General features: G+C 37.1%; 3 protein-coding genes across 5 annotated transcripts in view; 1 reads left to right on the top strand and 2 right to left on the bottom strand.

Moving 5' to 3' along the window:
- Window positions 1-254: 254 nt before the first annotated feature.
- On the bottom strand, window positions 255-10,939 carry LOC131961182 (FYVE, RhoGEF and PH domain-containing protein 4-like). 2 transcript variants are annotated; one of them, XM_059326451.1, is made up of 16 exons: window positions 10,677-10,939; window positions 7,454-7,555; window positions 6,286-6,859; window positions 5,694-6,168; window positions 5,278-5,423; window positions 4,274-4,430; window positions 3,513-3,651; window positions 3,247-3,305; window positions 2,905-3,048; window positions 2,522-2,694; window positions 2,291-2,321; window positions 2,101-2,184; window positions 1,875-2,000; window positions 1,634-1,777; window positions 1,370-1,507; window positions 255-757 (listed from the first exon to the last, which is right to left on the bottom strand). In XM_059326451.1, exons 1-16 carry the CDS (start codon window positions 10,801-10,803, stop codon window positions 470-472), a joined length of 2,907 nt encoding a protein of 968 aa, XP_059182434.1. In that variant the 5' UTR covers window positions 10,804-10,939; the 3' UTR covers window positions 255-469. The 2 variants fall into 2 exon arrangements, with proteins under 2 accessions (XP_059182434.1, XP_059182435.1); XM_059326452.1 differs by having other exon boundaries at window positions 7,454-7,552.
- A 4,551-nt stretch (window positions 10,940-15,490) lies between these two features.
- Window positions 15,491-21,392, bottom strand: nopchap1 (NOP protein chaperone 1). The gene is made up of 4 exons (XM_059326350.1): window positions 21,268-21,392; window positions 18,110-18,184; window positions 17,822-17,955; window positions 15,491-16,554 (listed from the first exon to the last, which is right to left on the bottom strand). The coding sequence occupies exons 1-4, from the start codon at window positions 21,326-21,328 to the stop codon at window positions 16,366-16,368; spliced, it is 459 nt and encodes a 152-aa protein (XP_059182333.1). The 5' UTR covers window positions 21,329-21,392; the 3' UTR covers window positions 15,491-16,365.
- A 2,117-nt stretch (window positions 21,393-23,509) lies between these two features.
- The window catches only part of slc41a2b (solute carrier family 41 member 2b), a 53,094-nt gene continuing 52,325 nt past the window's right edge, over window positions 23,510-24,278 (top strand). The window contains exon 1 of one of the 2 annotated variants that reach the window (XM_059325829.1): window positions 23,510-23,605. The gene's annotated coding sequence lies outside the window, so the exon portion shown is untranslated. The remainder of the gene's footprint in view (window positions 23,606-24,278) is intronic. The other variant, XM_059325830.1, reaches the window with a different exon arrangement.

Raw genomic sequence — 24,278 nt, 5'->3', positions numbered from 1 at the left:
TAGCTGTGATTCTTTTTGAGTGTAAATATTCAATTGCTGTAACATTATCTGTCAAATGGGATCAGTTGAATGTGTTTTCTAAGGCAATTATGATCCCACAGAGCCTTTGTGTATCACTGAAACCCTCATGCAATTATGTGTTCAACTGTCTGCTGTAAGAAACCAAGTATATTTTCACACCACATTGCATGGCACCTTAGATCACATGTACAGCGCTGAAGCAACCGTCTGTGTAGCTGAAGGGATAGTCTGACTCATGTTAAAACACCTTCACTTTATTTATTTTACTGTAAACCATTTCAGAAATAAAGTGCATCGCCACTTGTAAGGAAAACAGTTCTCAGTCTGAATATTGTCATCAACCTTTACATTCCTGAATTTTACTTCTAGATTTCATTCATTTAATTACATCAATAGACTTTCATCTGTGTACATGCATGTGTGAGTACTTTCCGTAGTGCCTGAACATTCAGTAGTAGTTGTCAGTGACGATAAATCCCCTTTCATCTTTGACACCGTTAATGCCACATCTGGAGCCATTGGTGGGGATGTCATGGCCATTGAGCGTGCACTGTCTGCCTGTCACAGCAACTTTCAGAGCCGTCAGCCAGCTCTGTTTGAGGTCCAGTCCATCGCAGGAGAAAGTGTGGGTGGTTTTGGATTGGCTTAAACAGAAACAAGGCTGACCCTGGAGCTCCTGAAGGGAATCCTCCACACTGCAGCCCAGTAGAGGGATACTGGAAAGGGGCTTCACATCCTGGAGAAAGAAAAGCAGGTGTTACAGAATCAGTGGTATATCAATGTTAAACATAGCTGTAAGAGGTTTTGGACATATGGAAAAAAAACGTGAATAAATGAGTGAAGAAACTGACAAAACCCAGGGCACAAAATAAGTTGCTGAACGGTTTGGTTACACTGAAAATGATGTGAATACTCCATGTTCTACATAGGACTAAGAGCATTGCTGCCACAACAATATTTTTTAACTAACCAGGAAAAAAACATTAATGTTTTAGAAAACACAGACATTACTCTAACCTTTAGCTGTCTGGGGAAAAAAGTCTGCTTTTGCAGTTAATTGCGCAAGAGCTCATCACAATATTTGCAGTGTTTCCCCTTTTCCCATGTGGGTGATTGCATGATTGCACATGATGACTGAGTTTGAGGGGGAGTGACTGTGGTGACATTTGTTTATGACAACATCACACGCATATCCAATAGAGACAGTCCCACTCAAATATACAGACGAAATGAGTATGTAGCATCATTAATTAAACTTAAAAAAAAAAAAAATGCCATTAGTTTTTACATAATTTAAAAAAAAGGGATAAAACAGTACATCGCATTGTTACATTAACCCTATTCCTACCTGTGGGTCAGTGTACAGGTGGAGGACCAGAGGTTCAGTCCGGGTGATAACAGACCACACCTGTTGCCAAGTCTTGGGGTTGTCACCGTATAGCAGGAAGCCACTTATTACACAGTCACTGGACACTGGTACCTCCGACTGGGAGAACACATAGAAGGAAACACAATGCTGCTAAAGACTCATAACATCCGTGTTATGTTGCTTTATGCTCCTAAAAAAGATCAGACCTTCTTTAACCTTTAGAAAACACACAGGAAGGCTCACCTCCAGTATCCGTCTCTTCTTGCCCTCCACCCTCTCCTCTCTCTGACTGGTCAGGATAGAATAGCAGGCTTTACACACTTTGTTCAGCTTGTTGCCGTCATACTCTAAAGGCACTTTATTGTCTGAACACTTCCAGCACACCACCTGGGGAGCAGAGAAACCATCACTGCCACCTTGTCCTGAAATAAGGCTTTGTCTGGATTGTGTGTTTGGTACAAAGCTGTCACATGTCGTCACTCACGCAGCCGCAGGCTCTGCAGTGATGTCTTCTCCTGGTGAGTGCGTTGAAAGGGTCCTGGCATTTCATACACACGCTCACCTCGTTGTCCCTGATCCAGCGAGGGGCACGTCGGCCCAGTTCCTCAGTCTGTAAGACACATGCACTTCAGCTGGGATGTTTTATAGTCTCATTTTCTGAATAGATTATAAATACATACAGCCTCCTTATGGAATATAATCAAACTTACTGGTTCTTCTACATTTAGCTCCTTAGAAGCCAATTTGAAGGTTTCATTTTTCTTCTGAAACACATCAATGGCTCCTTGAATTACCTAGAAAAAAAAAGTTGTTTTAGAAAAATATTGAATATTTTCCAAATCAATGTACTATTTAAATTACTAAAACACTTTATTAAAACTAAAAAAAAAAATCAGGTACCTTTATCCAGTCATCTCTGTCTTGTTCAGAGCTGGAAAACAAAAGAAGCAAAAACATTAATTATACATTAAGTGCACTTAGTGATTATGTTCACAGACACATCCACTTTCCAACTAGAACAGCTTCCACCAAGGCTGCACAATCATCAAAGTGACAAATTTACAGGTAGACAAGATTACTGATAATGAACAAAATCAACTCAGCTAGTATGACTACTTCACACATACACACCTGGCCTGCAGCTCAAGGGTTCTCTCCTTTCCTGAAACCTGAAAAGTATATGGGTGATCTTCATTGGTGGTCTGCTGCACCTCCATGTTGTCCACCCCAATCCTGCAGCGGACGGTGAAACGCTGCCCAACTAAACTGAACTTAGGACTGCAGCACAGCAGAAAGTTGTTGAACTGTGGAAAAAGGATATACACCATTATCTACAAGGTTCCCTTCATGAAATGTAATATGTACCATCTGTATTTAGGGCACTCTTAGAAAAAGTGCAGTTTAAAATAATTCTGTGATTTACTCTATGATAGAAAGAGAAAATAAATGCACATTCAAAGGTTTTTTGACAGGTAATGAATAATTTTAGACATATTTGTCCATGTGTTTCTAACCAGGAATAGGTGCCTCTCCATGGCGGATGTGTTCCTAGCAGCAAGCTTGAGCAGACGACCTTCCCTGAGAAACTCGTTGGTCGGGTTGACCACCTCCTCCTCTCCAACCATCTCATAGATCTCCAGCAGCCGCTTCAGGCTCTCCTGTAGAGAAAAAAATAAAGAGAAACACTGAAACAAGATCTGAATGAACACAGTTATGGCTCTTAATGGTACATTTTGGCATGTTAGTGACAACAGATTTAATTCAGGATTGACAATTTAATACAATTATTAGTGTTGAAATTAAATGAAATCTCACTTAGCAACATGGTAAATGATGTGGTATGTAATGGAACGTACAGCTTTGTGGATGGCGCTGTTTGAGTGTGTGGCTGCCATGGAAATGGTCTGCAAGGATTCTGCAGGAGGAGACAAAGGAAGAGGTTCATTCTGCTTATTACAGACATAACGACCCATCAGAGACAGACTGGCACTTTATGAAGGAATAGAGGTACCATAAAAATAATACGCACACTTGGAGCCAAAGAAACTCTAAAAGATATTCCATTATATAGATTTTATAGATTCCTGCTCAGAGCAAGGATATTGGTAGACAGCATACATACTGTGAGCAAGATCATAATCTGGATTATCCTTGGGCAGTTTCTTGAGGTAATCCCTGAGCAGCATTTCATAACGTGGAACCCTCTGGACTGGTTCCAACATGTGGTGCTGCAGGGTCAGGCTGCCACACACATCCTGGCTCTAAAACAGGACAACATAAACACGATTTTTACTACTTTTAACAAGAACCAAGGAACATGTTCACATCACTCCTGTTTGAGTGTCCTTACACTGGCTCCCAGTATGTTTTAGAATTGATTTTAAGATTTAACTGATTACTTTACGGGCCCTTCACTCCCTGCTACATCTCTGACCTCTTAACAACCTACACACCAGTCCAGGCAGAGGTCTCCTGACTATTCCAGAGGCCCGGCTGAAAACTAAGGGGGACAGAGCATTTGCAGTCAGGGCCCTGAGGCTCTGGAACAACCTGCCCGAGGAAATCAGCTGAGTCAGTGATCTCTTAAGTCTCTTCCTAAAAGATACTTTTATCGGAGAGCCTTTCCTGATTTTATTTTTAACTGCACGGAATGTGATTTTCTAAAATTACTTTTAGCTGTTGTTTTATGTCTTTTTAAGTTGTCTTTGTAAAGCACTTTGTAACATGTGTTTTGAAAAGTGTTCTATAAATATTTATGACTAGTATAATTTTTATTATTATTATTATTATTATTATTATTATACATAGCATCTCACTCAGACCGCTGTACTTTTAGGTGCATAGGAAAAAGTGCCATCACATACCCTTTAGCTTATGTTTTACCTGTATGTCCTGGATGATGTTTCTGAAGGCAGAGGAGCGTTCAGTCCAGGTTCTCACCAGCTCCATGGCCTGATCAAAGTTCCTGACGTAGTCTGCATACATCCTTAGGAAGGGTGCATGCTGCAGCAAAACAGTACCCAGGCCTGGGCTCTCACACCTAGATTTGGTGAAAGTGCAGAAGGTCAACACATTTAAAAAAAAATAAAAAAAAGTTAACTTTGAAACTTTCACAGTGTATTTTCAGTTCATGAAAGCTATTTAAAACATTTTGGTTGCCTAAAAATGCCTTGTTGTACTAAAAGACAATCTAATGAGTCAGCTGCTCATTTTATCTGGTATGTATAATTTGTTGCAAGCCCGTTATTTAATAGCCAAAATAAAATAAAAAAATAGAATTACGGATGCACCTTGCTAAACAAGCTAGCTAGCTAGTTCTAGCATTAGCTGGTAACTTAGCATCCTCTTCTCAAACACAACCTTCTCATCCAATTATGGCCAATTCTGTCTCCAAGTAAAACAAATGGTGATGGCCATCATGTCAAATTCAAGTCAAGGCTTCAAAACAGTAGTCCAAAAACCAATAGGTGACATCAATCAATGTCAATGTCCATTTCTTTTATATGCTATACAAAGACATTCAGCATCTTCCTGAAATGTACTAGTTTCCATCAGTCTTCAGCAAGTAATGCAGATGATCAGTTGAGGTCAAGTTTAACTGGTCAAGAACAGTATTTTTCCTTAAAAAAACCTAGATTCAACCTGCTACCACAAACAACTGTATCTTCAATCAAGAAACCTTGCCACCTCGCCACCACCATGTTTAAACAATTAGTTAGTAGCATATGCCTTGGAAGAGCTTTTATCAGTTATAAAGTGGTTTGTAAAAGTGTACCCAGTAATTTGAATTTTCACATAGCAGGTAGCAAACTTTTACTACTTTAAAAGGGCAGAAGAGGCATATATATTGTCTATGTTTATGACATAGCATCACCCACATCACCCACCAGTGGCTGATGCAGTTTTCCAGGTCAGGTAGCAGGAACTCGTTGTGGAAGGAGTAGATGGAGGAAATGTTGGAGAAGATATTTCTTATCACCTCTGGAGGGAATGAGCCTCGAGCTGCCTCCTCTGTAAGGCGCGAGCAGAACACCTGAGTGGGAGTGGGAGTAAGAGATGCATGACATACTGAAGTTCATTTCACACTTACACAAGAATGTAAATAAAGAGACACGTTTGATGTGAATGTGGAGATAAAGGATATCACTGTCATGTTCCTTATAAGAATGACGTTTAAGGAGCATTATCTATGAAACAATGAAGAAAAGTCTCTGAATGCACAAAAGTGCCTCCATTTCTTTTTTTTTTGCATCAAGTACATTGTATTTTATGGAGGAAGCCACAAATAGATGACCACACTGACCTGGTCTAGCAAGTGAAGACGAGTCACATAGGCCCGCTCTGTCTGCAGGAGTTCATTGGCAATGTTGTATAATTTTTTGTCTGCGTTTTCTTCCTCTTTTGGCTCGTCTCCTCCTCCCTCCCTCATCATGTCCTCATCATTTTGTTCACCTTTAGTCTCTTTGTGGATCCTGCCATCTTCTGTGGTTGGCTCATTCCACTGGCAGGAAGACTTGGAGCCATATCCTACAATTTTTTGGCCTTCTTCCATTTTATGATTTATTCCCTTTCCATTTACTAATGCACAATCTTTCCCCTGCACTATGCCAGTCATTTGTCCTGGGGAATGCACTTTGCCGTTACTTAACAGATGAGCTTCACTTGTGTCATGATTGAGTCTGTGGTTAACTGGTGATTTAATGGTGATGCTTGGTCCATGGCAGTTGGGTGATTGCAGTGGTTTCAGTGGAGAGCGTTCAACTTTTTCAGTAGGAATCCTGCAGACATGAAGCATTAACATTGAAAATGTAAGTGATATTTAGAAATGATCAGATTCTATGTAGTGCTTTACATACTATGGGAATATATTCAGAGAATCAAATTTAAATTCAAACCTGCTCTCTTCCAAGTACATGATCAAGTCAGGCACGCTCAAAGATTTTCCCGTTTTCTTCTCTTGTCTTTCCATCTTGCTGCTTGGGATTCTGTGCAGTCCTAACCAGGATCTAGAGTTGTTAGTAGGGCTGTAGCTCCCCATCCTCACAGGGCTGGGGGTCCGCAGTAATCCTGCGAGAGGGCTGTGGTTTCTTGGGGACAACTTTGCAGGGCTGTGCCCTCCTTCCCTCAATGGGCTACAGCTCTGAATACCTCTTTTGCCTGGACTTGGAGATCCTAAAAGAGGACTGATTGCAAGATGTCGAACCCCCTGAGTATATCTGTCAGGGCTGCTATGTGCTCTAGACACTCCATTCAAAAAACTGTTCCCTCCTCCTCTGATAGGACTAGGGGAGCCTAGACAATTCTGTTCTGGGCTGACACAGGACACGGAAAATCGATAACCTCTGGAAGGACTCTGGTCTTGCTCTGTGGAGTCAACTTGCTGAAGTATTAATTTCCCTGTAGTGGGACTGTAGGCTTGAGCTTGTCCTGTCCTCAGAGGACTCTGAAGGTGAGCTGGTTTAGGAGGCACTGCAAAGAGATAAACAGCATGGTTAGGTCATTTTTAATCTCAGTAAACAAAAATCTACATATAAATGTAGAAAACTGTTCATAGCGAGCCCCTTTATAGCCAGAGTAGCATTGACCAATAACGTTTGAGCGAGCTCTGGTTCCATGCAGGAACTTTTCTTTTCTCCATTTAGATGCATTCATATGTAGATATCGGTTTATAGAGATACGCTGAAATGTTGTTTGGACCCTTCTCGTGTGGGAAATTGTTAATTGTACAGTAAACAATGACCAATGCACAGAAGAGGAAGTCTAAGGCCAGTTTATCCATTATCCAGATATCTACTGGCTACACTAGAACACAGAATACTGACTGGTGCCCCCAGAGGAATAACTGTCATCAGCCTGTTAGCCATTGAGTTCTGAGATGATAATTCATGGTTATAGTACGATACCTTGAAGGTTCAGTATAGTCAACAAAATATTTAGTGAAGACAGACAGTCATCTCAAAGAATAAGGATGGATCTACTGATTAACACTACTTACAGTAATAGCCTTGCATGGAAAGCATTTATTTTCAGGTTGTGTGTGTAGGCTCCTGGACTTCGACATACCTTGTGGTTTGAAAGACGATCCTTTAGCTGGGCTTCTTACGTTGTCCTCCTCTGCCTCTGCACGGCCACAGCTGTAGGAGCCACACACTCCACTGCTCACTACTAAAAGAAAAGTTATTTACAAAGTTACTATTTTAACCAGGATGTGTATTTGTCCAGTGACCGCATGGCAATGTTTTCTGTCTACAGTGCTTCTTTCAAAGTCTACTGAGGCTGTATCACAGTTATACAACCTAACATTGTCTTAAACATAGATAAACAGAATGCAATGATTTTCTAATCCTTTGTGATATATATTCAACTGAAAACTGTACAAAGACAATATATTTTACTTTCAAACGCTTTTGAAAATATACTCTTTATTCTGAGTTTGATCCATTCTGTTTATTTGTACTATTTGGAATTGGGTTGTACTTGATGAAATATTGAAAACACAAAATGTCAATTTAGTTTGCTGCACCTTCACAAAAAGTGGAAAAATCTAAATGTAAAGAGTTTTCAACTTTGGGATCTTTACGACAACTAAAATTTTGAAATCTGAGGAATCTATTTTGCTGAATCCTTGGAAACTACATACAAACTTAAACCATGTTGAGGGTATGATTCAGTTCCTCCTGAGCCTTCAACTGCTAACAAATATAAACACAGAAAAAACTCACAGTACTGTAGTGTGGCTAATTTCTTGGTTGATTATTGTTATTGCTGAAGCGTTTCTTCTAAATGGTTTTTTATTGCATCTTGTACTTCTATAAGCACTGCAGGTTATATCTGTACAGTATTCTGCCATCCTGATATCTTGTATGAGGTCAGTGGTATGAAGTCGTCATGTGAGGGCCATGAGCCTTTTTTTATTTATTGTGTATGTGTTATTTGTAGCACACTGTGAATGTATTTCCCTTTAGACTAATAAACCATCAGAACCAATTGTTTTGATAAATTCTGAATTCAGAATAAAAGCAAATATACTCTCAACTCCTTTTCCATGCATGTACACACAAACTGTAGCCATTAAAAAAAAAAGTAACAAATTCCTGTGTGCTCATTCTTGGACCAAAGACTTAATCGGTTAAAATTATTAATTAGTACAAAAGTAGAGAATTTTCCAGGTGAGGATTACTTTTTGCCAAGAATCATAGTTTAAAGGGATAATTCTTTGTATAGTATACACTGGTTTTGTATTTGATCTAACACATTCAATGCTATTTTATTACTCTCTGAAATCTGACCATTTGACTGACATTCTTACTTCACAACAACTCACTGCTTTCAAATTGTGTAACTAATTTAAAATTGTGTAACTATTTGATTTCTTACCTGCAGATTATATCCAAACTTATGCAAGATTATCCAAAACTTGTATAACAAAGTAGAGCTTTGCTGTTCACTCCTGGCTCTGTTGAAGTGTAACAGATTTGTTTGTCATGTGCAGAGGGCTAAAAGCTGACTTTCTTAACAATGCAATACTTCCGCTTTCTCACTTCTCTCTTTTCTCCATAGAGTCTAATGTTTACCAGTTTAACAAGTTATTTTGGGGTCTCAGAGGCTACATTCAGCACTTTTCTAAAGAGAGTACTACCACGACCACAGAATCTTGTATTTGTTCAAAAGCACTAACCTCTAGGTAGAATACAAAACCGTTCAATTATTCAAAATCCTGTAGCATTTGAGCTTGTTATTTTCAGTCCAGTTCAAGAGATATGGGGGGGAAAACAACCTCTAATTCAGGAATAGTTTAACAACAAACTTTAACAAGCTTTTAAATGCTTAGCTATCATACTGTATTTAAAGGACAGAAATGGGAGTGAATCAGTGGCAGTGTGTACATGCACACCAGTATTGCATTATCATTCACAAACCAACTAGCAAACAGTTAAAAAGGCTGGTGGAGAGATGCATCCCCAATAGAAAAGCCCACATTTCTAGTTGGAAGGAGAACCTACTTTTAAAAATGATAAATAACTTTGCTCAACAGGTTTTTGAATATGCGCAACTATTGCAAGATCAACATTTTCATGAAGGTGGTTGAAGTAATGAAAAAGGGAGACTGTGTTTTCACAGCACAAGTCTGCCACTGGCGGAAAACCTTGAAGAAGAATTGTTTTTTTGTCATAAAGAAAACAAAATGGCGTGACTCCAGAAGCTCCACTTGTCTCTATTTCAATTCGATAAACATATTACATTGCATTCAGTATGCATGGACATGTAAATGGAAGATTTTTGGAATATTCATTTTCTTTAGACATGTATACAGCTTGGTAGGAATACAGCCTTTTTCAGAATAACGACTATAGTACTCACTCATCTTATCTGGACTACAATCAATTGCTGGTTGTGACATATCTACTTCTTCTAAATTTTAACATCCCTCTTGCAGAAAATAGCATAAAAAATTAACTAATGGCCATACTTTGAATATTTTGTGAGGGTGCTTGCTTTAACAAGCCTCACAGTAGGCCAAAGAATAATTTGCATCGTTGGTTGGGGGGATGGATGGCACTGTTGAATCCAGCATCTGACGGTACCATTGGAGCAAACATACTTCTTTAATCTAAACAGATAGCTCTGCCTCTATAGGGGAACAGAACGGCTTTGTGTGTGTGTGTGTGTGTGTAAAGGGGATTGACAAATGCCGGTCTCAAGACACACAGGCAAAGTCCAGGCTGAATCAGGGGAAAGAGATTTTCCTGTGGTAATCCAACAAGCTAAGAGGCTAAATACCAAGTGTAGTGCATACAATGTCATTATATTCACAATCTGACAAGGGAAAATAGCACGTACTGATGTAAGACCAGCACAACTCTATGTATTAATGCCCTTATCAGCTGCCCTGGCCACCCTCTTACAGAGCAGTTTGAGCCTTTATAATCTGGTTAATCTGGTTGGTGTTAACACATACATTTGCCTGACATATTGCAAAATATTAAGATTAATATCACAGTGTTTCCAAACAATAACCACATATATCCATTATCTTTGTCATAAGCTCCACTAAAACTCACCAGTATATGGTGACAAGAACAATATGAATGTAGCTACTACTGGTCACTTTCTATGCATTTTAGCAGGTATAACAATCACAGTTTTGTAGTTTTGTTATGCAGCCTTCACTGAAAGTAGACAATATAGGCCTAGTACTCGATTCTTATTGTGGTTTTGAGTAAGTATTTCGGTTAGAATTAATGCCCTAAGTGAAAAAACTACTCTTAAATTATAGGTACGTCACCTGTGTGTGAGCTGAGGCAGTCCCCCGCAGCACCTTTGACCTTCCGTCTGACCGCCACCCGTCTGAACTCCTCCGTCTCACGGCTGCAGTTCAGAGTCAAACTATGCCTCTTCTTCAAGTCAAACATTGTTATAAAGGAGCCAAAGTTCCAACTTCAGCCAATGGTTTCTCCAAAAGACGGGTAATTTGACGGGAGAGAGAGAGAAAGCAACGTCACCCCAAGACTCAATTGCTTCACGTGCTCAATCACCACATCTAATATCTCTACAGCTGCTCGACAAGCCCCGCCCACCATTTAAATCACCGGAGACACTGACCAATCAGCCGCCACTCAGCCATCTTTCACCTTGGCGAGGAAATCTCTAAAATCGATGAAAATTGGACGATCTTATCCATTTACATGTCATCACTTTAACCCTCCTGTACTCCTGGGGTCCTTTGTGACCCCAAATCATTTTAAACATAAGATTAATATAGGTTAACTTTCATATTTTTTTTACAGACGTATATGTATCTGTGTTTGTGTGCATATATAGATATAGGCATTTATTTATTTACTTATTTTTCATGTATTTATCTTTCTACCAACATGTTTTTTCCCTAGTTTATTTCTTTATTAATTTTATTTTCATCATAATTATTGCTATCATTATTATTGTTGTTTTCTTGTATGTGCCTTCTTGTTCTATGTTGTTCATATGTTTAAAAAAAACTTTCATAGAATTGCTTTAAATTTTCAGCATATGTACCCCTCTGCATCCTTTATATATATTAGTATATTTAACTAAAATTGACCAATAATAATGGAAAAAAAATATTAAAATTATATTATCAACGTGTTGGTCACGAGTTGCCTTAAAAGGTGAAAAAAATAGTTGGCAATAATTTTTTTCTACATGTTCTCAAACCAGTCAAACCAGTTTTTATTTTATTTTTTCTGACATCAAAAAATGAACAATGCTTTCAAAACTCACTATAACTATTAAAAAAAATCAGGTTTTAATACTTTTTTTTCTCTTGAAATTAGGCCTAATTTTGTATATTTGACTAAATTGACCAATAATAATGAAAAAATATGAAAATGATACATCATTTTTTTGGTCATGAGTTGTCTTAATAGCAAAAAAAAAAAAAGAGTTGGTAATACATTTTTTCTAAATGTCCTAAACCAGTCTAATGTCATGGGGTCATTTTTGACCCCTGAGCACCACAGGTGTGATTCTTTTTTTAATTTTTGCTGACATCCAAAAATGAACAATGCTTTCAAAACATAAGTTTCACTAAAAGTGGACATAACCTACTCTGTGCATTCCCATCAAGAAATTATTATTTCACTTTAACTATTAAAAAAATTCAGGTTTTATTACTTTTTTGTCTTGAAAAGAGGCCTAATTTTGTATATTTTACTAAAATTGACCAATAATAATGACAAAAAAAAAGAAAATTATATATCATGTTTTTGGTCATGAGTTGCCTTAAAAAGGTTAAAAACCACATGTAAGTAGTTTTAGCCAATACATCTTAATATTTCTTAATGAAGCACAAATAAATAATATATTATATGTACAAATACCAATACTTATAAATAATTGGTAAAAAAAAAAATCTTCATTGGCTCCAATTTCTTCAGGGATAATACGGTTAATTTCATGCAATAAATAACTATAACTACATATGAATGTAATAATTTTTAAATTTGTGTTACATCTGCTTTTTGTCACTGGTGAACTGGTATTCACACAACAGTGTGTGTTTACATTTACAGACCGAGGTGTTTACAGACATTGAATTTTATTTACAAACTTTATTTCAACCTGTTTCAACCAACAATAAAGTAAATATGTTCAGGACACATCCTAACTTATTTACATCTTAGCATAACCTTTTTTTATTTTTTAAACTCAAATCAGTTAATGTCATCAAATGTGCAATACGTATATGTGAGCTTCCTCAAACTGTTTATGGGATTGTTTGCTTAGTTCAGCATTTAATTAACTCAGCAGAGTTCAGTCAGAGCTTTTCACGTTCACTGGTCTTTCCTGCCCTCTAGTGGAATTTCTTGGTACAAGATTGTGGAAAGAAGCAAACCAATTTTTTTTTTAATCACACAAAGGGTTGTTACCTGTGGTTTAACAGATTGAAGGTATGACCAGGCATCATATAGATCAGGGGTGGGCAATTCATTTTCACACAGGGCCACAAGACCAATACCACGAAGGTTGCAGGGGCCAGACCAAAACTATGAACTAAATTCTGCTCAATATTAATTTAATTGCTTTATAAAATACAGTAACTTATCTGGTTTTGAGCTGCTACTGATAAGAATGCATGTTATGTAAAACAAATATAGCAGTAAAAAGTAGTAAATACTCCAATCACTATATCTCTTTTCAATTTATTTTAAAATTAAAACACACCTGTAAATGACGATTAGCAAGGTTCCTATTGGTGTTTTCGTATTATATAGCTTATTTTTCATGTTTGTAATTTTTTTTAGGTGTTTTACAATGTTGTGATGCTTTTATTATTGAAAAGGTGCCGTCCAGTATGAAACGGGTGCTTTAATTTTGAAAGGTAGTGACAGGAAATAACAGATGGAACGGTGAGAAGAAAAACGATAAATAAGAAAAACGGTAAATAATAATAGTGCGTCCTCAAATTAATATAAAGTTGATATAAAGTATCAAGAAGGCTCCTATAGTGGCTGGCTGACAGGTTTGTTAAAGTTTATTTTCTTCTCCAATATGACCAAGTGCAATGACAAAACAGCATTAAAATGATGTAGCTCAGTGCTGCAGAGATGCCTGAGCTACAAATTTTGTTCCTCAGATGTAAGAAAGCATGCTCATTTGGTACAGACCCCAACAAATGTCGCATCATCATGATTATAATAGTTTTTTTGCAGTGAAAATTTAAACTAACTAAATTGTATTATGCTGTGATATCTATTAAAAATAATCTTGTTGTGATTTTTCTTACCATTTCCTGCAGTCATACCTCCTGGCACGTCTTCCATGGCCTCTGGTGCATCCATCATGCCCTCTACTTTGTCCGCTGAGGCTGGAGTGGATATGCAGGCTGAAGATGGAGATATGGTAAGTGTGCATGTGTTCAATTTTGATTATGTAGATGTATAATTATGACACAGTAAAAGCCCTCACAAACTCCTGGTGTGGAGAGCACCACCCGGTGCAAGTAGTGCACCTGCTCAGTGGCCTAACTGCTGTCGGTTGGTGGAGAACATTTCTATTAGACTCTGTGATCTCCACCGAGGCCCAGTGAAGAAACAGTGGAGGCAAAAGGTGTGTCCAGTTCCACACTGTTGACACTGGACACAGCCAGTACCGTGGCAGAGTGTATTGCCCTGCGTTTGATACACTCACCAAACAGCTGTGGTTAGAGGAAATGAGGAAGACATATTCTAAATAGCATGTAATATAGGCTATTGTAAATAAATAATCCAGTGATCCGAGTTCAAATCTCGGTGGAACCTTACTTGATTATCCCCAACTATGGTCTTAACCCTGTAAAGTACACTGAAATCACCTTGTAAGGGCCAGTGGCAGCTTTAGGCAGCTTTCCAAGTTGTCTTAGGGGGACATAGTATTTCCAGACATAAAAACAGCTTTTGAGTTTGAACCAGGCTGTAAACACGTTTATTTCTACTGTGAAATCGATCATTTTAACATGAGGGTCAATCTAACTTGCTCCCTTCTGCAGCCAGTCTCAAGTGGCTTAGACTGCTTTAACCAAGGTTGTGAATGCTTTGTTCCCTGAGTTATGGACTGTGGCTCAGGAGAAAAAAGAAATGTTTTACACTCGAGTTGATGTGATATAACTCTATGGATATAACCAGACCAGAAGCAACAGAAGGAAACAGGTGGAGAACAGGGACCACCTGATCTGCTGGACCAAAATAGTTGACTCCCTGTAATTATTGGACAAACATAAAGCAAGGATTTAACTAGGTTATTTCATTCATAATAAGATACTTTTAATTGCCTGTGTTTATTGAGCACAATACAAATGCATGTAATACAAACAAATTATTCAGTTATCTGGATCATGAATAAGCCTTTTCAAGTTATACCCACAAAATTAAGTAATTTTCAGCGATAAGTAACTTTTTTTCAAAGAGGCACAAGTATCAAAATATTGATATTTATCATTTCAAACAAGATTGTGCAGGTTAAAGAGAAAACATCAGTTGTACAACCATGACTCCAAAAAAGGTTGGGACACTGGGTAAAAAGTAAATACATCAGAATGCGATATGGTGCTATCGATTTTTGACATTTATTAAATACTGTACTTTGTTTACCTTATCAACTTCATGGCGTTCTGTAAATAAACTCAAAAAAGAAAAGACTAAACTGGTAAAGCTGTATACATACTGTCAGTGGTGGAATGTAACTACATTTACTCAAGTACTGTACTTTACAGTACAATTTTGAGGTACTTTACTTGAATAGTTCCATTTTATGTAACTTTGTACTTCTACTCCACTACATTTTGAGGTAAAGATTGTACTTTTTGCCCCACTACATTTAGTGGCCAGCTTTAGTTACTTTTTAGTTCGAGATTTAACATAAAAAACAAAATCAATTTAAAATGATCAAACATTTGATTAAACTTAACCTCATAACAGTATATTAAGTAGTTAAAATGAGCCCAGCCGTTACAAAATGACAATGCTGCTTACATAAATGCATCAATACAAGTAAAGTAATAATATATTTGCATTATAAATAATCTGAGTGGGGCCATTCTGCATAACAAGTTCTTTTACTATTTATCTAGTTTTGAATGCAGGACATTTACTTGTAGTGGAGTAATCCTACAGTGTGGTATTAGTACTTTTACTTACGTAAAGGATCTGAATACTTTTTCCACCACTGCATACTGTTCATATAGCCAAAAATATGGCTGTATATTTACAATAAAAAAGTTAGCAGTTTAAAGATTAAGTATGAGGCCTTTCTACATTTTCATTTGAACAGATATTGAATTTAACATATGTCAAAAATGATTAAGCAAATGATCCAACTTCTTTTTATTAACGTTTTAGACAGCATCACAACTTTTTTATGAATCGGGCTGTACAAATCAAATATACTTTGCAACGCTATGAGCAAAAGATTTAAACTTTCTGACATATCAGAACCAAACAACATGACATTTAGTCATTATCTGCGAACATCCTAGAAGAATCAATACAAGTGGATGTAGCAGGCTATGTGTACGGGGCTTTATTGTCATTGCCATTTACCTCATGAAACTTCCCTGGTAACCCGTCCTTCTCCAGAATATCACATGAAAGCACAAATAGTTTGGAGGTTAAATTGACTGTGTAGAAGCTCATGAAATGGCCAAAAACAAGGTGATTCACAGTGTCACACCAAAACACTTCATGTACAATGAGAGCTCAGCTGATGGACAGACTCCAAAGGCACTTTTGCAGCTATAACCACCAAATGTACAAAATGATATTTACTGTTCCCATAGGGATTAGGAAGATTTGCATCCCTCCACACAGGAGCTTCCTGTTCTCTGTCTCTGTGCAGTGGGTTAAACTCCCTCCACATCTGAGGCAGACTGAGGACAGTCAGTCACTGGTCTATTTAACCCGCATTACCTCAGAGGTGAAAGAATCACAATATCCAGCCCAAAAGTCTTTGAGGCCACATTTCTACACTCCTTGTTGATCAAGGACCTGGATGTTGGCTTTTTTCTTCGTGCTTTTACCTCCAGGTAGTTTGAGGTTTTGTTCTGTGACCTCGTTTTCCTCCTCAGACTCCGTGTCCTCCTCAGAGTCTGAAGCCTCCTCTTCCTCTTCGGAGTCGCTGTCTGACCCGCTGAGCTCCACCAGCGCTACATCCTGAGGACAAGAGTAGGATATTTCATGACTCGATCAACTGGATTGGATAAGTATAAGCATTTCTATTTTTTTAATAATTTGTTTAATAATTGTTTAATTGTTTAATTTAATTTGTTAATGTTTTTGTCTGTTTTCCCTCCCCTTCACACGCACTCCATGAAAGCCATTGCTTATGGTACACTTGTAAAGGAAGAGGGATTTTCTTAATTTAATTGAAGTATTGTCATGCAGGTCTGGTCTCAACTAGGGTTGCAAAAATTTTCCATGGGAATAAACAGGAATAAACCAGGAATTTACAAAATTGAAGGTTGGCCCTTAACAGGGAACTTAAATATAAAACACCTTTTTGATTTTCTATTCCGACCATTCTCTGTAAACCCTAATGAAAATCCAAGTAGTTTGAGACCAGCACGTCTGGCACCAACAACCATGCCACGTTCAAAGTCACTTAAGTCATCTTTCTTCCTCATTCTGATGCTGCTTTCAACTTCAAGCCTAAATGCATTGAGTTGCTGCCATGTGATTGGCTGACTACATATTTGCCTTAACGAGCATTTACACAGGCGTAGCATACCCTCCGAAAGATGGTGGACCCGACTGATGGTTTTCACAATGTTTATTTCCATACAACTTGTGAACTTGTGCCTCCTCGGGGGGTTGCTATTACAGTCAGCCTTCGCCGTTTTATTATTGTGTTACCGTCACGGCTTTATTTTCCTTTGTTTACTTTAGCTTTTACTGCCTTTACTGCCTTTACTGTCAGCTTGTACCGTTGCAATTGCTTGGTTTTACCGTAAGACACAATACCGCCAGGAAGTAGGAAGAGAGTTGGCGATCCTTCAAAACAAAAGCTCATTACTAACATTAGCTCAAAAACGAACAATAGGCACATAAAAAACAGATGAATTGCATTTTTACCATGAACTTAAATCATGAATAATATTTTTATACCCAAATCATGTTAGAATGTATTTTAAACACACTTTTAAGGACTTTTTAAGATTTAACCCATACAACAAACACAAGCTGCCCTCTAGTGGACAAAACGAGAAACAGCCTTTCACAAAACCAAAAAGTGGTTTGTTACAACAGGTGTACCTAGGAAATAGCTGGTGAGTGTATAGTGCAGTGAAAAATGAGGCCACAATGAGTAAAATGTGGCACGAACAAACAACAAAGAAACTGCATGGTGCTCAGATGGTTAATGTTTAAATGTACATTTCATGTTGGAGGTTTTCTCATTGAGAGGAAGCAGACAGACACTCACCATCTCTATGACCCTCTCTGCCTCCTCCACACTCTCAATGTCGAAGTGTCCAGCAGGAGCTTCATCCATCTGCTGCTTCAGCTTCTCGTTGGCCTCGGCCATCTGAGGCAGGAAGCTCTGCAGCCGCTCAAACACTGAGGCACAACAAAACAAAACGCACATCATCATCTTACCTCTGGGTCAAAGGGTGTTTGTTCTTAGTTTTACTGCAAACAACTAATATCCTAATAATATCTGAACAGACACTAATAGAAAAACAGCATGCAGGGAACTGATGTTTGGTCTCACCACTGCTTCTCGGGACCCTCTCTGTCTGGAGCGGTCTGCCAGCTGTTGGCTTGAGGCGAAGTTTCTCACTGAAACCTAGCAGCGCAACAAACAAGCACACAAGTTTTAATAGTACCAGTTTCTCTTCAGTGAAAGGATCAAGTCAAAATACATAATTTGATGTCAAGTGTTGAGAAAAGGCAGTACAGAGTCACAATAGAGTAACATTCTGGTTCTGGTTCAAAGTTTTCCAACCAAGTAGCATTTTTACAACAGTGTGAATGCTGAGTGGTGTGCAGACTACAACATAATGACAATTTCTTTTAAAATCAATACCATAAACTCTGCAGCTGTACCTGTCACATTGATTAGAATATTGTTTCCTCAATTTCAGCTAAACCATGTATGATGTTTTGACAAATTCATTATAACGAGCAAGCGGCCATTAAAAACTCTGCTTTTTAGGTTCTTGTATGACGTGGAGATTTCTCTCATAGAATACGCATCAGTGGAATATTAATTGAATAATTTTAGATTTATTTTGCAAAGATATATTGTGTTATCAGTAAATATCTTTATTAAAACTCCTTAGTATACTGGCAGCTGAAAGTTTTTTTCCTGAAAACGAATTGGCTATAGTGGGCTCAGTTTTAATAATTGTTATCATATGAAACTAGCGGTCCTAAAACATCCATTGGTACATTCAATGTCATGAATTATGCTCCAAAATTAAGCTGAATTTTGGTGAGGGGAAAACTGACAAGCCTATTTTCAAACATGCAATTTTTGCAGGAATCACAGCATGGATTCGTCTATGGCGTTCCTTAAGAGATTCAACTATTTTTTTGACAAATTTAATAAATTCTCAAGTGGTAAAAAATCATACAATGTAGCACCAGATTTATGTAACAAATGGTATCAACACCAAAAATTGCAACAGTAACTTAATATCCTGATGATGATTCAACCCATATCATATAGTCTTGTCCAATTTAAGATTATTTTTTATTTAATTAACATTAATAATCCACTGTACAGAACATTGTTGTAATTGTTACAGTAACAACAAGTTTATTGCAGGAAACTGTGCTAACAGAAAAGTAAACCGTTTCACTTTGGAATTAAATTATAATTCTTTATTAATACTATACTGCCCTACATTGTCAAACTGCAGTAACTACGCAAAAGGTAAAACTGAGAAAAACTGCTTTAAAGTTTTTTTTTAACATGTTTTAACTGGCCAGCCAAATGGGTTATATGTAGATAAGTGATATTACACTTAATTCTACATGTATTGATGATGTCATTTTTATGCTAAAAAATCATGATGATTTATTTGACCTTTGACCCTAAAAATGTAGTTACTGCACTCTGGTTTTGTATCGCTGTAAAAGGTTCTAATATGAATGCACAACCAGAGGGGAGTAACTATAATGTTGTTGTCTTCTTTCAGCTTTTATATTTTGTTTTCAGTGAATAAACATTTTCAAATTGATTTAATTATACCACTATTCAAAGATTTGTGTCTTTTAGACTTAATATTATAAAGTAATGTTATATTTTAGTCTTAATATAATATTATCTCACTTTTTTACTTTATTACTATGTAGATAATAATTTCCCTTTCAAATAAACTTATAATTTATATTATTTTTATGTTTAAATTAGAATATTATCCAAAGCAGGCCGTGACAATTACTGCTTGATTTTTAGTTGGATTTTGTGTTTTTTATATCATTTTTTCTCTGAAATAAAGCAAAATTGAAATGTAAAGCTTTGTCACAAGATAGAACAGACATCAAGGAGTTCACTTTTAGTTATAACTCAATTTTGACCAAAAATGTAGTTACTGCAGTTAGGCTTGGTAGGATAGTATAGTTGACAAAACATTTCCAGAGACAAAACATTAAACTTTTAGCCTAATGGAAGAGATAAGTCTGTGAACCTTCGCTGACGTAGAATGTATACAGTAGTTGTGAAAAACCCAATACGGACACGCAGTAATACCAGCACGAAGGTGTCATTATAAGGGTCAGTGACTAATAAGGGTTGGCAAGATGTCAAATGGTGTAACCACAAAAAAATTATAAATATTAAATACTTATAATATTAATGCCTGTGGACCCCTTGAAACTTCAATTTTTATTATTATTATTATTATTATTATGTATTTATTTATTTTATAATTTTCTCTTATACGTTTATCTTCATTCATTTATTTGTTTTTTCTATTTGTTTTATTTTTGTATTTTTTGACTATTACTTTGGTGTTTTCATTTATTTTGTACTTGCCTAGTCTATGGATGTATTGGATAAACTGATGTGTGCTCTGACAGCTGATATAATTATGCATCCAAGGAAAATCCAATAAAAAATAATTTTGAAAGAAATTTGGGGGGTGGGAGGGGGGTTGTCTATTTATTTTTCATTATTATTATTATTTTTTTCGCTTTTTTTATTTTTCAACTCAATATTGTTGATATGTTTGGTTGGTAGTATTGCCATTGTTATTAATTTATTTTTTGTTTGTTAAGCTACACTACCATTGCGTATCTTCATTGTTGCTGTTGCTATTATTGCCCAATGGATGCTTGCAACACCTGCTTGTTTGTTTGTTTTGAACTAAATAGAAAAAACAATAAAAAATTGATCACAAAAAATAATATTAAATACTTAATCCACCTACCTTGTATTTAAGTGGATTTATGCATATAATTACTTCATTCTAAAAAACATCAAATGCATTTATTTTTTTAGTATTTCTACATTTACACATTTTGTCAATATTGAGCAGAACATATTCTAAAAACCACCATTTTTTTTCTAAAGTTTTGACAAATTATGTAAAATTTGTTATAAACCATAGCGTTGAAATATAAACGTGGATTGTATTTTTTTCTCATTTTAGTTCACATTTACTTTCCTGTATATAATCAGATTTTTATGGGGGGAAAATTACTGGTTACACCAACTGACACTGGGTTAGTTATTTATACAGTCTATGGTTAGATCACGTCATTGACCCATGAACATATTAATTGAATTAGTAAACCAACTTAAAGAAGCTGTAACGTTAGTGAGCTAACATTTTAGTGTATCGTAGCTAAACACTGTGTTTTTCTTTCTCAAACTCGCAGCATTTTCTTTCCAACTCTATCCTCTAATAAAAACAGTCAAACCTTCTCCGTTCCCACATGACAGCAGAGCCTGGGAACTCGTTTTCTTGGTGTTTAATTCCATTTTAGAGGCGACACGACTGTGTTTGCATCGACATGTGTATCACTAGTGAAAGCAACATCCGGGTGGAAGGTACGAAATAAATTATGAAGCAATGATTCATATAGCGCCCTCTACTGTTTCGGAATACTTTGGGAAATTACACTGTGAAGTTGGTAGTAGGTAATACACGCTGATATGCACGTATTACAGCATCGTAAAATATCTCCATTTCGATGGGGCCATATCGGAAAATGTAATAAACCGATTATCTTAATACACGGTCGTAATTTTAGGGGGGACACGGGGGACATGTCCCCTGCACTTAAGATCACAAAAGACCGTTTTTGTCCCCTGCAGTTTTTACCGTCCAATAGAGAAGAGTCAGGCACTAGGACCAAGCGGAAAACGGCCGCTCAAGCTGAAGCCTGTTTCATTTTGTTTAATTATAGTTTAGTAATAGTAATATAAATAGTTTTCCTCTATAACCGTATCATAAAAAAATGATGATTGTTAGGTCAAACCAAAAAAGGGAACAGTAAACTTAAAAGTAACAATAGAAAACTAGAATAACTACTAGAAAACATAGTGAACTGAAAGAGTTTGAGTTTTATAAAAAAAAAACACCTCTGAAAGCAAAATTTCATCCATGTCTTAATGATATGAAGCTGGACAACTCCTATAGCAGCAAGGTGTACCCTGCGCCTGCGCACTACAATCAAAATATCTGTGTGGCACTTTTTGTTCTGACTTTAAAGCTTGTATGTGTAGCAAGATGTCCCACTCTGACTTGCTTTTGGCCTCCCCTAAACCCGTAAGACGGAATTGACCCAAATAATGATAATTTTGTACATCATCATGAATTATCTTTGTATTTATTGAGTGTGCTTGAAAAAGCACACTATATACTATTCACCAGGCTTAATCCTAGATTTTATTTTTCCGTTTCTTCCGTGTTTTTGTGTGTGCTATGACTTTTCTAAGGGTTTCGGCAAATGTTTTTCAAATTATTCAGAAAAAAACAGGCCAAAAAATCTCCCCAATGTTATCCTATGGAGAGGCTAGAGTGGATGACGTCACCACTAGCGTGTAGAGGGAGAGAAAATTTGTCAAAAAAATACATTTGGAAACTGCACTTGAGGCTGCAGATGCTACTCTACAGAAATAATCTATACATAGAAACGTAGGAAAATTCATCTTCTCACTCACATTCGTCTGCTAAAACTGTCAGACTTATATTTCAGGCGGCAACAGTTTGAATTGTAGTCTAATGTATGGGTGAGAGTCACAGGCAAGAGACATGCACACTCAAAATTTATTTAGAAATTTTCTAGTTATTTGTCTTTACCGAGAGCTTGTCTTATTTGATATAGTCATAAACTGCTATAAACTTTTGCTACAAAAATAAAGTGAATACAATTTGTAATGATTACATGCAAGGGAAAACTCAACCCAATTTTGCACAAGCTGTATATTTTGCCATTAAGCTTTTAACTATGTTCCGTTCGCATTAATTCATGTCCTTGCTGTGAATCAATCAAACAGTATCTATTCAGTTCTATGCGCCAGTGTGGATCACAGACTGTGGTGCAGATTGCACCCACCAGGGCCGGTTCTAGGCAGGCATATATGAGGGGGCAGTCAGAAATGTGAAGGGGGCATCATGTTGACACATCATGCTCTGACACTTTTCTTTCTGTGCTTATAGCAACAATGCTTTCTTCATTGTTCTATGTGCCCCCCCCCCCAACCTGGAGAAGTGGATTGCACTTTGTCAGGCCGCTACCTTCAGACCTGTCCAGGTGTCCCACCTGAAGACTAAGCTCCCGCTGGTTTAAGGTCTTAAGGGCACTGAGGCATGCAAACCCCCTGACCACAATAAGGTGGCAATTTCTGAAAAATAAAAATAAAATAAATGAATAAAATAAAACACCCTTCAACCAGATTTCAACCAACAATTGTGTATCGTGTATCCCTTTTTCGGCGGATTTTTCCGATATTGCAGATAATTTTGTCAAATTGTAATGTATATTCATTTTGTGAGTATATTAAAATTTGCTTTCTCAACTTCTAAAATTTTGATTTGAGGGGGCAAGACATTTATTTAAGGGGCTCGGCCCGCGTAGAGCCGGCCTCTGCACCCACTCCTTTTCAAACGGAGTAGTTCATCTTTCTGATGTAAACGAGCTTTGCTGGCACTTTTCGCTGTGACGCGGCTCTCTGGCTGCCTTCGGCTGACTGTCAAGAAAGAAGACTCCCATTCCATCTCTTCTCCTGGATAAATGTCTCCGTCACAGAAAGGTAACTTATGGAAGGTTATAAAAATACGGTGACGACTTGGATAAGTCATTTGCTATTCTTTTATGTACCGGATAACATCGGCAACTGCATTCTCCTGCGCATAAGCAAGTAGGGAGCCGTGGTTCCTACTGTTTTGATTGCTTCCCAGCTAGCTAACATAGCACAGTCTTAGCTAACATAAACAAATATCCACAGCTAACGTTAGCAAATAGTTTTGTTTTTATCAACGTAAACGGAAAAAAATAAAAAGCTTGTTCTGTAAGAAGACGTTGAACAAACGCGCTGCCAAAGTAGCAACGTTAGAAGACATTGAGACAGACAGGTAATATAAAAGGCCTGAATAATGATGTATTACAGATAAAAAGATGTCCACACTATGACCTATAGCAGGGATGGACAACTTCAAGGCTGGAGGGGGCCACAATTTTTCATGGACACTACCACAGGGCCACATATAGGACCGTGCACTTAACCAGATATGATGAAACTGCAATTTTTAAAATGTTTACAGTGCAGTAACTTAACATATTTCATGCTCAAATGCATGTATAACACTTACTGTGCTTCCTTTTTTTTCAATGCAAGAACAGCAAACCAACATTAATGGCAAGAAGTAATTTTGTGCGTTTTTATACTACACTTTTAAGATTTCATGCTCAAATGCATGTAGTTG

The sequence above is a fragment of the Centropristis striata genome, chromosome 22 (assembly GCF_030273125.1).
Source record: "Centropristis striata isolate RG_2023a ecotype Rhode Island chromosome 22, C.striata_1.0, whole genome shotgun sequence".
Taxonomy (NCBI): Eukaryota; Metazoa; Chordata; class Actinopteri; order Perciformes; family Serranidae; genus Centropristis; species Centropristis striata.
This window is presented reverse-complemented; position numbering and strand designations above follow the sequence as displayed.

Coding starts and splice junctions, on each gene's coding strand:
- nopchap1 (XM_059326350.1), bottom strand. CDS start 21,328: ATGGAATTAAACACCAAGAAAACGAGTTCCCAGGCTCTGCTGTCATGT. Junction 18,185..21,267: donor GTCATGTGGGAACGGAGAAG/GTTTGACTGTTT, acceptor TTGCGCTGCTAG/GTTTCAGTGAGAAACTTCGC. Junction 16,555..17,821: donor CAGAGAGGGTCATAGAGATG/GTGAGTGTCTGT, acceptor TCTTGTCCTCAG/GATGTAGCGCTGGTGGAGCT.
- LOC131961182 (XM_059326451.1), bottom strand. CDS start 10,803: ATGTTTGACTTGAAGAAGAGGCATAGTTTGACTCTGAACTGCAGCCGT. Junction 3,652..4,273: donor ACATCATCCAGGACATACAG/GTAAAACATAAG, acceptor GTCCTGTTTTAG/AGCCAGGATGTGTGTGGCAG. Junction 758..1,369: donor ACCTGTACACTGACCCACAG/GTAGGAATAGGG, acceptor TTCTTTCTCCAG/GATGTGAAGCCCCTTTCCAG.